General features: G+C 43.3%; 1 protein-coding gene across 16 annotated transcripts in view; it reads left to right on the forward strand.

Annotated features, from left to right (window-relative positions):
• CELF4 (CUGBP Elav-like family member 4) overlaps window positions 1-14,164 on the forward strand; it is a 688,948-nt gene that overhangs the window by 586,268 nt on the left and 88,516 nt on the right. For 11 of the 16 annotated variants that reach the window (XR_004420789.1, XR_004420790.1, XM_033086042.1 and 8 more), the window contains exons 4-5: window positions 1,762-1,890; window positions 6,569-6,648. Coding sequence is in view for 14 of the 16 variants with exons in the window: in XM_033086042.1 (XP_032941933.1) it covers window positions 1,762-1,890; window positions 6,569-6,648 (209 nt within the window). In the remaining 2 variants the exon portion in view is untranslated. The remainder of the gene's footprint in view (window positions 1-1,761; window positions 1,891-6,568; window positions 6,649-14,164) is intronic. The other 5 variants (XM_033086030.1, XM_033086035.1, XM_033086039.1 and 2 more) reach the window with 1 other exon arrangement.

Consider the following 14,164-nt stretch of genomic DNA (forward strand, 5'->3'; position numbering starts at 1 on the left):
TGTCAGAAGCGTACCTGTATCTCCCTAAACCTATTTTTCCTACCAGCTCAGCAGCCTAACTGAAGGCAACATAATTCCTGCTTTTCTGTGGGCAGTACACTTTTGGTTGTCGTGGATAACTCGACTGCAGGGTTGAAAGCTCCTAATATCCTCATTCAATAGCCACTGCATGAAAAATTATTCACATCCAAGGCTGTAAAGTAATTTGCCAATGTGCAGGTGCATCTTGGAGAGGGGAATTTTGATCAAACACTGGTTGAAGCAGAGCAGATTGCCTACTCCAGTGATTTCTCAGTGAACAAAAGTGACATGAATTGCCCAATTAGTCAGCCAGAAAAGGGTTATTGCAAACCAGCGTTTTGTTCAGCTTCAGGTTAACCTGTACACTAAAAAAATAAATTAATTTTTTTAAAAAATTATTTAGATATTTACATGTATTTATTCAAATTAGTTACATCTGCTCTGTAACGTGCTCTGAAAAAACCCTCTTGGTTCACACATTTACATAGTGTTTAATGAATCATAAATAAGACATTTATGAATCATGTGCAAATGGCCTGTTTACATACACCATGTAAACTATGCAAATTTCCTTTTTTTCTGGGAGTAATGGTAGTAGTCTTTGAACAGAAATCTGATTGAGAGGTGTCACGCAGCCCCCTCTGAGATTCTTCTGACGATCAATTGTTTTCACCAATATTTTCTGGAGGTATCTCATGAGAATCCCCAAACTTGGTTTAAGTCCAAGTATAAATCATAGAATAGTTTGGCTTGGAAGGGACCCTGAAGATCTCATTCCAGTTCCTGCTCTGGGCTCACTCCAGCAGGTCCCTGTCCCTCCTGTGCAGGACCCCAGCTCTGGGTGCAGTGCTCCAGGTGGGTCTCAGCAGAGCAGAGCAGAGGGGCAGAATCCCCTCCCTGCCCTGCTGCCCACGGGGCTCTGGATGCAGCCCAGGACACGTCTGGCTCTCTGGGCTGTGAGTGCACAGTGCTGGGTCACACTGAGCATCCTTGTTCAAAATGCAATTATCCACTAGCAGAAAACATCCTGCTTTGGCATGAAATACCACCTGCCTGAGCTATCTCAGATATTAGCAATCATATAAGTTAACTTTATGTTTCAAAACACAATTTAAGTTTCAAAAACTTTGGGCTTATTTCAAATGAACTTTATAAGTATATTAAAAATCTCATCCAAACTTGTAGATACATGTCTCTGAGTGGGCATGAATGACAAATCTCCAGTTTACAGGCTGTGACTTCTGTTACATCCTGATTTTAAAAAGCTTATGTTATACATTTTTTTTGTGCAACTTATTTAGTATTGCGAGGGCTACTAACTTATGTTATTTTTCATTTGGACTCAGTTCCAATATACTATATTTATCACATTCCTCTTGGATTGCAGTCTGAGCAATGTTGTCATTTCAGTTACTGCAAACCGACTGCAAAAACTGATCAGAAGGAGCTGATTTGGAAGACTTTGGTGCCTAGATTTTAAGAGGCAGATAAAGATTTTATATATAAACAAACCATTTTAATTTGTGGTTTGGTTTTTCCAAAGTTTGCTGGATTATTTCCAAGTACTCACGTGAAGTCAGAGGCTGTTAAGGTTTTTTGAGCCAGCCACCTGAATAGGCTAGCAGCTTCTGAGATGTGTCACCTTGGTGAAGTCACTGTTTGTGTTGCATGTGATACTGAGCCGTCTTGGCTTTCCCATCCTCCCTGAAATATGGTAAGCATCTCTTTATTTTGTTCCAGAAGACAGAAAACTCTTTGTGGGCATGCTCAATAAGCAGCAGTCGGAAGACGATGTGCGCAGGCTATTCGAGGCGTTTGGCAACATCGAGGAGTGCACGATCCTTCGGGGACCCGATGGCAACAGCAAAGGTGAGGGATGCTTTCTGCTGAGCTAGACACTGCTCTTCATGTGAATATAAATTTCTGGTGTGACAAAAGTACCATGCAGCCCCCAGAACAGCACCTCTTACTTTAGGAGGGGTCACATTTTTTACATTGTCACTCTCTGCCTGTGCCTGAGAGGAGGAAGCTGGTGGTGCTGTAAAACACACATCTCCAACTGGCTGTGTCTCACCACATGCAAACTGATGTCTCCCCTCTGAACATGGCCTTTACATTCCCTCATGATGTGCTCCCCCCAGCCCATTGAACAGGATGACTCTTTAAAAAAAGCCCATATTGCTACTTCACATCTTGACTCACTGGCTCCATCATTGCCTCTGTTTATCTCTCATCCACCAGCCCCAGGTATTTCTCTTCTTCACTTGGTCTTTGCATGGACTCACCATCAGTGATTGCAGCTGCAGGGGTACAGGTGCCAGTTTAAATATTACACATTTACTGTTTGAAACATGCAAATACCTCATTGCAAAACTAGGTGCCTTTCCTCCTTCTGCCACTTTGTTTTATCTGGATAGCACAAAAGACCTGCTACAGCCCAGGTGTGAGAATGAGGCTTCTCTTTTATGCAGGAAGGTCATATTTTTCCCCCATAAGTCTCTAGACAGAGTAACTTCAATCTGAATGGGAAACCTTCTCCTCTTTGCAGTATAACGTGTCCATTAGATATTGATCTGCATATAATATAGCATAAACTGTGCTGGCATGTGCAACCCAGAGAAGAGTCCAGTCCTGCCAACACAGTTCTTATCTCACTGGATATTTTGACAAGTGACAACATCAACCAGCACATTTTTGCAACAGCAAGGCAAAAAAATCCAAATTACAGTGATGCACTGGAGAAAGATATTGTTATTCCATAAAATCACTGGTAGCCAAAAAAATACTGTACACTAGCCTCATAGCTGTTCAATACACATCAGCACAGCTCAGCCTACCTGATATAAATGGCTGAAAATAAGCCATGGGCACTTTTTTTCAGTTTTGTGATTACTTTATTTGCACAACACCCAAAGGCAGGGGCTGGCCCATGGGGAAGTAGTAGGCTCAGATATCCTAGAGAGGCTCCAAAAATCATAACAGCAGACAGTTAAACACGTCATTCACTGAACAAATCAGTAAATTCTGGAAAAGAAAAAAAAAAGTCTGTCTGCTTCCATGTGGAATAAAATCTAATGACAAAGGAGTTAAACAGACTAATAATAAAGGCAATAAATTCTGAGTTCTGTAAGAAACAAATTCCAGAGGAGATCCAACCCACAGAGTTTTCTTGGTACTTGCTCTATCTCTTTTTTTTTCCTTCTAAAACAATTTCATTATAAGACAGAATCTGAGTGGCAGCTCCATATTGCTAACCAGTTTAATTATTAGTGCTAGCAGGCTGCAGTCTCAGGCTGACGTTTCACTGAGCTGTTCAGGATCAATACTGAGCCTTGACAGAGTTAATATTACCAGCTTCCATTTGCTGGTGCTATTTACTGAGAATGTGAAGCTCCTAATTTACACACACACAGTTTCGTGCATGCACACATGCACACAGAGCAGTCAATCCAATGGAAAACTTAAGGCTAGTGCCCTTATCTTAGGAGACAGTCAGGCAAGCCACAACTCCCACAAAGTTATTCCTGGTCTGTAATGTTTTCCATCTGCTAGAAACCAATATGTGACACACATTGCTGGTGAGCTACTTATTTTGGGTAACACCCATAAGGCTTAAATTCTACGTAAATTGAGATCCAAGCAGATTGTCGAAATTCCAGAGAGCAGTCAGATTCCAGGCACTTAAATCCTACCCAGCCTGCCAGGTATCCCTGTGGTGAGCCTCCACACCCTTCAGGTAGCTCAGGGCAAGCACTGCTATTAGAAGCTGGGTTGTAGCTTCCCAGTTTAATCCCATCACAGTCCAGGCATAGCCAAAAGCCTTTCCCGAAGCCCTGGGTGCTCTTGTGAGCCACGGGGCATGGCCTTCAGGGTCTGCAGAAATACCTCCTGCAAGAGTCACAGTGCTGGGAGCAGCGGCTGGAGCAGGTAACCCAGTGGCAGAAGAGCTGGGACTGAGGAATTTCTCACTCTGAAAGGGAATGCAGCACCTGTCTTTCCTGGGAGAGGATGGAATGATTCTGCATGACTCCAGGTAAAGCTCACCAGGGTTCAGGAAGGACGGAGGAGTTCTCAGTGAGAGACCTGAAGTGGATCCAGAAGGACCCATAGTCTTCGTTGCTGCTGCTCTCTGTGCAGCTATTCTTTTTCCCTTTTTAATTTTTTTCCCCATTCAGCAGTCTGCCTCAATAACTCAGAAAGTAAAAATTTCCAACAGCAAGAGCCCTACCACCCTCTGCAATTACAACCCTAGGGCCTGATTCTGCAGTCTCCTCCAAGCTGACAGAACAGTCAGGGCAGCCCTTCCAGCACTAGTGTGGAAGAAAAGGAACAAGAAAACCTTAAGCGCATGTATCACCCTGTTCAGCAGAGGTTGTATCTGTGTGCGTGTCAAAATCCCTTCACTCTCCAGAGTTGCTCCTGTCAAAAGGACACCATTGTTCTGAGAAGAGTGACACGACTCACATCCTCAGCTCACCAGCTCCTGGAGGCAGCTCTGGTGACAATGGAAAGGAAGATTTTGTGCACGTGGGGTGTTGTGTACAGAAGCCATCTGATTGAATGCACAAACAAAAAAGGACAAAATGTTGGGATCTCTGCTATTGCCTTGTCATTTACACCAGTAAAACCTGAGTTTTCATTCATCCTGCTACCTCAAAACCCACTGGAAGCAGCTAATAGAAAGCAGTAGGAGGGATCCCATTAGCATCCTGGGCATTAAACAAGATAAATGCCTGCTACTCCCTTTATTCCCACCTTTATCCAGCTCCACTGATCCATCAGGACCCTCAGCACAGGGGTGAATTTCAACTGACAAGAGTGAAGCCTTCAACATGACAGCAGCATCACAGCCAAAAATCCTGCTCTAAATTAAATTGGTGACTGGAACTGGAAAGCTTTTGTATATTTGCTAATCAGCATCTTCTTTTTAGAGGCAGAAAGTACAAAAGAACCTCTGCAAATAATTAAACACCCTAATTCTGGATTATCTCTGATTAATGAAGAGGAAGACGCAGTATCTCAGGAGCCCGGGAATGCTGGGCTGGGATTATGTCATAATTGATCCCTATTGTTTCCAGCTGAAGTTTATCTATCTCATTTTCTCATGATTGTCTCCTCTCAGCTCCTTATAAATTAGATCCAACTATTAGCAATAATCATTGGGCCTTTCCTGAAATACAGCCTGAGCACAGTGCTGAGAGGGTGATGCAAAGTGAACAGCTCTCAAAGTGAACTGTAAGATATGTGTATATTATTTTTAGAAGGGGCTATCACTACTTTTTTCAGTCTCAGTTCTATCAGCCTGCAGCGATGATTTTAGGGACCTTTGGGGTTCACTCTTCCACTTTGCAAGTTGTGTCGCTTCATTTTCCACCCTGCACTGTCGGGATCCAACAGGGTGTGAAGATCTCCTAAAGATGCTGCAAAGGGGCTGAAGGAGAACCATCCCACTGTCAGGACTGGCATCCTGTGCCCTGCAATCTGCACCCCTTCAGGGAAACCAAGAGGGCTTTGAAAATTTATTAAAAGCTCAAAAGTCAATGGTAGTAATAGAAGGGGATGGAAGCCAAAACTTCTCAGATCTCTCCCAATCTGTTCCAAAAACCGCCTTAGCATATGGAAATTACCCTTCCCGTCTCTGAGTCAGTTTGCTTGTAGCTGGGAGTGTTGGCAATACTTTCCCCCACCCTAGAAGAGCATGTAACCCTTTGAAATGTTGATCATTTTTGCACTCCAGCACATATCCATAACTGCACCTTTCTGCCCCAAAACCTTCTGTAGGAGTTTGGTGTGACATTCCCACACAGCAATACAGGCCAGAGGAACACTGCCCACATTTCCCTAATGTCCAGAAGAGAACACCTACACAGGCACTGACTTTGCAGCTATGAAAAACTAAGATTCAAGTTTTAGTGGTGACAGGATGGTAATCAACACATGGGTACCTCTCCCACCCCTGCTACTTCACCAGAAGGTGTCTCATGCTTTGCCAGACCTAAGTGGCTCAGAGCCAAGACAAGCTCTGGGCAGTCTGTCACAGAGCTCTACCAAGCAGTGATATGATGAGGTACCTTGTGGGTTTGGAGTAACTTGAATGCCTTCTGTACATTTGTCCTGTGGTTGCTTGTATCAAGTATGTGCAGCTTTCCAATAACTTGAACATGCTTTCATATTGTTTCTCACAACCACAGAGGGAGGAACACTCTGCATTGATTCTAATACAAGTAAAAGAAACAGCTTTTTCACCCAATAAATTGTAAAACTGCAAGATTCTGCCGTGGAAAGCTGTGGAGGTCAAAACATGACTAGATTCAAGATGTGCTTGCTAAGTTTGTGTCTGTCAGTACTCATTACAAGCAATGTAGGAATTCTGGAAGCAGTATAGCCTTAAGAGGTCCTCAGGCTTCTGATGTCTGGACCTGGAAAAGAACCAGGACACATTCTTTTTGTTTTATCATTGGTTAGTTCTGAGGACAGGATATTTAGCTAGATGGAATTTCATGCTATCCATGCAGACTGTCTTACGCTCTTCTTTTTCCTCTTCCAGGGTGTGCATTTGTGAAATACTCTTCACATGCAGAGGCCCAAGCTGCCATCAATGCCTTGCATGGCAGCCAGACAATGCCGGTGAGTAGCTCTGTAACACAAGCGAGAACTGGGCCAGCCCTGGCTGCCTGTGACCCGACTGGGGAAATTATTTATCTGTGCTCTGCAACTCATCATCCAGGAAGGCCCAGGGCCTTGGGAGTGCTTAACTGCTCAGAGCTGGGATGACACTGTCATTCCTCACAGGCACAGAACCCCTGTGGGTGCTGTGTTCTGTCACCAGCAGTTTTGATGTCCTGAAAAAAAAAAAAAAAGGCATACAGGGTCACCCATGCCAAAAACTTTGAGCCAGACTCACCATGAGCACAACCTTTAACGTTTCAGAGGGATGAATCAAGTAGTAACTGGTGTCTAAGGATTTCTTCATTTTCCCTCCTCAGAGAGTTCCTGTCTCTAGGCAAAGGATAAAGAACTTTTTGCCAGCAGTCAGCAGAGAGAAGCATGTTCAGAACATGGTAATAGGAGCTAGAGACAAATCACAACAGTGATGGGTGCCTTTCACTGTTACCACAAAAGTGCCAACCTAGGCTTAAGTCTGGTTCCCTACACCTGCCCTTTGTGTCAGACCAATTACAGGATCTTCCAGGAAACATCTGAGGGATCAGTCCACTTGCACAAATTTCTAGTCACATGGGGTTTCAAGTCTGATTGCTCAATAAAAGAGAAATGGGGTTGTATTTTCTATGCAAATAGATATTTGCACACCATCATGAGACAGAGAAGAGTGTAAGGCATTCCACTGTCAGTAGGAGAAGGAAATCTGGTATAACTTATTTTGGTTTATTATAATAGTGTATTATTTTTATTACTAATTATTCATAGTGTAAATCACGGAAAGCTAAGAGGCATGCTGACAACTTGGAAAAGACACAAGAAAGCTCAATTAAAAATATTTGAGGGTGTAAAATCTCCCTTTCAATAAGTGACTCTAATGTAAATTCATGAATTTATCCAAATAAGTTTAAACTAGGCCCGACAGATTTTCTGTGGATCTTTGCAGGGCTGAAAATGGAAAACTCTTTACAAGCAAAAAGGTTTCTAAAACTAACAAACCATCAAGATCTCATTTCTTGGAACTCCATCTTAGACAAATCAGTTTAAAAACAGTACACGTTCACCAGTGATGGTACCAAAAAAAGTCTCCTCAAAGATGGGATCTCCATATTTTGAAGTATTTAAATACTTTTAAGAGTCTCTTCCAAGAAGGCTCCTTCTAACAAAACCAGATGTTGGTCTTGATGCTCACGTCCAATGCTGATCTATTAGGGACATCTTTCCTGACGCAGGTTTAAGAGGTACTTTCAGTGACTTTCTTGCAAACTTGGACCAAAGTGGTAATGTCTGTAGACCAACATCAGGAATTTCAATCAGGGTAGTGCAAAAAGGTTTAGTAAAAAGTCAGTCCTCATCCCAAAAACCCTGCTAATTCCTGTAACAAAGGCAAGAGGAAGACATGAGAAAACAGACAGAACACAGGGAGAGTTAAAGATTTTATCTAGATCTAGTATACCCAAAATATCATTATTCCTCCCCAGACCTTTCTCTTCCTACTTGCAGAACACTTTGGATACAAAAACATACTCATCTCAAAACCTCATGGAAACAACTTATAACTCCATCCTCGTGGTATCACCTGAGCTTAGGATATACAAAACACCTGAGAATTTGGCCACTTTGTGGGTCAATTTTGTGGGACCATTTGTCCTCTTGACTTATCTGACTCAAATACCTGCCACAGAAATATTCTTTAATAACCAGACCTTGGCATCTGAAAAAGCAACACAATTTATCCTTTACTAGATGCCCATCCCAGACTCAGAATCAAGTTTCCATGGATTCACAAGTTTCCATGGATTGGCCGGGTATCACAGTTCACAGAAAAAGGCAAGGAGACAATTAATTTCCTCCTCTTCATTACAAGCTAAGTTACATGGCATTGCCTTGTGTCCCCATGAGCTAAAAGCAGGCACGACACTGCGACCACGTCTTTGCAGACCCGTGAGGACCTGCAGAGTGACCAACACTCAACGAAGCACGTGGAGCACAACAGGTTTTTCTCACAATGGCTCAAAATTTCTGCGGCTGTTCGAATGGGAGAGGCCAAATCCTACCGGGATCTCTGTGCCCATTCTTGTTTCCGTGGTACTTTGGGGTGTGCAGCGTTGCTCAGGACTTGCCTGGACGTTCACAGGGAAATGCAGCCACCTCGTGGTGAGACGCTGACGCAGCCCACCGTGCTTGGGAAGGAGGGGGGCATTTCTGCCATCTTCCTTCAGCCCCCTTCCATTCCTCTGGCCACTAGGACTGGCCTGGCTTGTCCAGATGTGATACCAACTCAACGTTGCTCCTGTGGTTCAGCCAATTTCAGCATCTCTTGGTTTGTCCTCGTGTACCACCAGCAGGGCATCCATCATCATTCTTGTCAGGTCTCGAGCCGTTCGTTCCTGCGGCAGACTCCTCTTTCTCCACAGCTGTCAGGATTATTGCTCTACTGTGACTTCCTGTTCACACAACATATGTTGCCTAATAGTTTCAAAAGGCAACTTTCTTTTATGAAAGTTCCTTTCTTTTTTTTTCTTTTTTTTTTTTAATTAACCTTACCTTGGACAAGTGCCTGACCATCAGCCATTACAAGCCAATTTCTCTATGCAAGGCACTTGTTTCTCCTAAGGGTCCACCAAGTCTAAATCCTTCCAATTTTTACACAATCAATTTCCTTTAGAAATAAGCTACCCGAATCCCCTTCATTTGCGCAGGCACAAAGTTCCTTCTATACCCACCTGTCAAGAGAGCTTCCTTTTTGTCTTTCTAGATCGTGTTTTCTATCAGCTCATCAACTTTATGAGAGTGTTTTTCTGGATCTCTGTATCATCCTTTATAAGAGACCATAACCTTCATGTACTTTTGCCTGTATTTAGAATATTTACAGCAATTATATGTCCTGTACTTTCAGCTTTGATTACTCGATCCCCTCCTGTCTCTGTTTCCCATCCATATGGAGACATAAACAGGTCTCTTCCTATCATTCTCTTCTCTTCCTCATCCAAGCCTTGTCCCTAACAGCCTTTTCCACCAACACAAATTCAGCTGCTACTGCTGTAGTGACAGCTTGCAGATCTAATTCCTCTGCTTCAGGACTGACTCCAGTCCAACCCAAAATCTTGGTCCATCTTTCCAGTATCTCCTGATTGATGTTTAACTGTCAGAACAAGCTCAATATGTATAAAACTGAGCTCTGAACTTCTCCTCCCTATCTTTTCTATCCTCCATCTCCATCCTCGATCACTGTGAACAATATTATCCTTCTACTTGTCAGTCATGCTCCTTCCTAGGCATCATCCTCAACTTGGTTTTCTCCTTCTCCCCATGCCTTCATATCTGGGCAACAGCCAAATGTTGAAGAAACATTCTGCAGAACACATCACACAAATCTAAGATGTGGCCTTGTCCATCCACCCACACAGAACAGACTCTTCCAAAACTCCACTGAGCTATCCTAGAGTGGTTTGAAAGGGACCTTAAAGATCATCTACGTGTCCATTAGCAGCATTACAGGTTGGTCAAGGCCTTATCCAAGCATGCCTTGGTCACTGCCAAGGATGGAGCACCCACAGCTTCCCTGGGCAACAGGCTCCACTGCCTCACCACCCTCACAGGAATAAATTTCTTCCTAAGAGCTGACCTAAGTCTGCCCTCTTTCAGTCTGAAGCCATTCCCTCTGTTTTATCACTCCAGACTTTATCAAGAGCCCCTCTCCAGCTCTCTTGTAGCCCATAAAGCACAGGAAGGTGCCAAAATGTCACAAGAGAGGTCCCCCAGCCCTTTGAGCACCTTTGTGGTCTCCTCTGGGCTCAATCCAACGGCTCCATGTCTTTCCTATGTTTGGGCCCCAGAGCTGGAGGGGTCTTAGTGGAGTAGAGGGGCAGAATCATGCACATTTAAGTCACAGCAAATACTATTCTACCCAGAAGCTACACAGGATTAAAAAATAGAGTATTTTTGCACCCCCTTTCCCCATCGCATCCACTGTGGCAACTCAAAATTTCTTTGGTTATGAATTCATTCCTGGGAGGGGTTGAATAGTACTGTTACTGCAAACATTTCCTGCATGACTTATCTTTAACAGTCTGAAAGTTTGTGACCTATTCTAAATATCTTCTAGGATTTCTGCAGAAAGGAGGGAGAGACATTACTAAGCATTTGTGCATTCTTCACTTTTTCTGTGCTAGGATGGGTAATATCACCTTCTGGGCATGCCTGTCCCATTATAATGAATAACTCAATAACAGACTTAGGCTGAATACCTGAGGTGGGACTCACCTAACCTAATTTGAGACATCCAGAAGTTAAGAAACTCATATCTGAGGCTGTCATCTAAGTTTGTCATCTAAGTTTCTCTTATAATCAATAGAGGGAAATAAATACCTCTGGAGAAATTTTATTTTACAGAAATAGATTTTGAAACCTGTCAAACTAATAGGCAAGCCCAAATAGAAGTGTGCTTTTTAGCTAATTTTAGGCATCAATTCCAGCTCCAAAATAGTGGTTCTTCATCCAAAGTGTAACTCAGAATGAAAAAAGGACAAGTACTGCTTAAAAACTAAAGATAAAGTCAGTGCAGGCTAAAGTGGACACCTCACACCCAGTGTGGGGAGGCCTGAAATCTCTCCTGGATGTTTGTTGCCCAGATAAAGCAATTTGGAATTCAGAAACCAGGCATCCTGCAGCACAGTCCCCTGACTCCTGTTCCATTAGATGAGCTGTGAACTTGCTTAACACACTAATTGTCAGCACTATGTTTATTCCATAACTTTAATTAATGTTTAAGGCCATCAAGACCTCCAGACTTCTGTAAGGTGGCTTCTCCTCACACACAAGCCAAATTCTCTCTTTGTTTTACTACAGAAGCCTGCAGCAGCTTGGTCAAAGCACTGCATTTCCTCTGCATCCAGACAATAGCATCCCAAGTCTGTCTACAGCTGGCTCAACATTTTCCATGAAAATTACTTTTCAGGTGGAATCCTTGGTTTTGTGGAAAGTGAAAATGTAAGACTTGGACACAAGCACTGAACAGACGTCTGCCTTTCAGAGAGAGATTCAGTTTAGCTGAACTTTGAAAAAACTGGAGCACTGCAATGCACAACTTCATTAACTTGGGGGCTTTCATTTAAATATTTTTCCATGCAGCTCTTATCAACACAAATGACAAAACCAAATTCAAACCTCTGTCCAGGAACCACCTATATCAAAATATGCAATTATTGCTCAGTGTTGTTAGATGACATATGGATTAGATCTCTAGTTGTTGTACTTTACACTTTTTATTAAGCAAGAAAATATGAATGGCATAGCACCTTGAATGCAGTTGATTTTGAGCCTCTGTCCATCACGTTCTTTGGAAGTGCACCCATTTGGACTTCATGGGTAACAGTCAAACATGGGTAACAGTCAGGTGAAATAATTGTTTTCTTTCCTTAGACAGCGTACTGTCTATCCCCTCACACCATAAGAGATTTTTTGCCATTATTTATGCTGAAGGAATTTGTCACCTGTTTGGCTTATCAGGGAAGAGTGACTTAAATATGAGATTATCTGCCCCAAGAATCACAGAATGGTTTGTGTAGGAAGGGACCCTAAAGATCACCTAGTTCCAACACTCTGGCATAGGCAGGGGTGCCAGGCACTACGCCAGGACTTAGAAGTGTCTTTGTCCTGTGCAGTGGCCTCTTTCAAACTAATGGCTAATGGGGTTCTCATCTTCCTGGCTTTGGATGCTCAGGCACCCCAGCAAGGAAACCACCCCCAGCTCCCGCTAATGAGCGCTGCTGTTATTGCTGCACATTCCCACCGTGCAGATACGACTGTGCAGAGCTCTGTGAAGCTGCCTTCAGACACAGCCCCACGGTGGAAAGAGGCTGAGCAGCTGTGCTCAGCCCCACTAACATGGCAGAGAATATTTAGGTGCATCAGGGGTGGAGGGGAAGCAGTGGGGAGCCTGCAGAAGGAGCTCTGAGCAGGTGGAGCAAAGGAGGGCAATGGGCTTTTGTGGGCACGGTGAGGCTGCAGCCTGGGTGCTGTGCTCTCAGAGTGGTGGGGATGCAGATTTTGCAGGAGCAGGCTGCACCAAAGCACTGAGTCGGCAGGAACTCCCTGGGAGGAGCAGCCTGGTGGCTCCGGTGAGTGGGGGGCCACAATGCCGTAGATCAGCTGAGGTATTTTTAACAATTATTTTGATATAAACAGCTCTGAACTTGAGGAGCTCCATGTAAATGGGAAGCAGTGGGGCTTGTAATTAGATTTGTGTACACTTTCATAAATTGCTGGAAAACATCAAAGCCGTGATAGAAGGCTGTGGTGCACTTTATTTCCTTCTTCTGTTCTTCTGTTAATTGAATGGTTGATGTGTGGATAGGAAGCGTTGGCTTCGCAGAGTACTATTTACAGACCCGCTGACAGCTGCACTGTGAAAATTAACAGGAACAGAGCAGCCTCTGTCACAGCTCTTCCCATGAGAGACTTGCTTCAAATTAGATCATTTCTTTCATAGGAGAAACTTTCCTCATCGCTCCTCCCTTCTTTGCAAATACGCACACACATCCAGCTGCACACTCCCCTTCTCCCCTCAGGCTCATGGCAGCCTTTAGTGCTCAGAAGGGTTTGTCATTTCCACAAAGTTGGGGTAGTTAGGCTGCTGTTTAAAACCTGTAGTGCATTCCATTTCCAGCAAGACACATTCTTCAGGAAGTCATCCAAATCTGTGAGCCGGCTGCGTGGAGCCACAGCTTCATGTTTGCAGGTCTCATATTAACTAGAACATTCTCTGCATTCTCCCAGAAACTCTAGTAGGCATCCTCTCAGACTACACCATAAAAACCTCTGACAAGATAGTTCCTACACTCAGGGCAGGGTTAACCCAGCTGGAGGAATTACTTTGAAGTGCCATTCAAAGTATGAAACGTCAAGGTTATCTACACTTTTGTTACACTTGATGGAGAAGGTCTAGAACCTGAGAGAGGCTGTCTTGAGTAGCAGAGGGCTTAGTATTGATGCCCAAAATGCTGCAATTAGATTATCTGAATGTCTCTTTAATAGACAAGACACAAGAGAGAAGTAAAAGAAACAATAATACAATGTATGGGAGTGAACCAGTCTTTTATGTTGTTAATTTATAAATTTAGCTTGTTCTTAGCCAAGTGCAGCAGTTCTTGTTCCTGATTCCAGTAGAGAAGTAATAACCAGTGAACAGCTGAGAATCTAAATCTTAATATTTATTGATATCTGGGAAATACAGAATTAAGAATCAAATTGAAGCCTTCAGTTCACCCCCTCACTTCCCAAAAATGTCTTCAATATATCCCACTAAGATAAACAGAACCATACTCAAACTCATAGTATAAACAGTAACAATTAAACTGACCACGATTCAGGACCAACAAAATTTACTTCGATTGATATTCCAGCATGGGCTCAAGTTCTCAATTAATAAAAGACAAATAGTGAGAGTCAGTAGAGACAGAGCCACTGAGCCCCTTAGGCT

Source organism: Catharus ustulatus, chromosome Z (genome assembly GCF_009819885.2).
Source record: "Catharus ustulatus isolate bCatUst1 chromosome Z, bCatUst1.pri.v2, whole genome shotgun sequence".
NCBI classification, from domain to species: domain Eukaryota; kingdom Metazoa; phylum Chordata; class Aves; order Passeriformes; family Turdidae; genus Catharus; species Catharus ustulatus.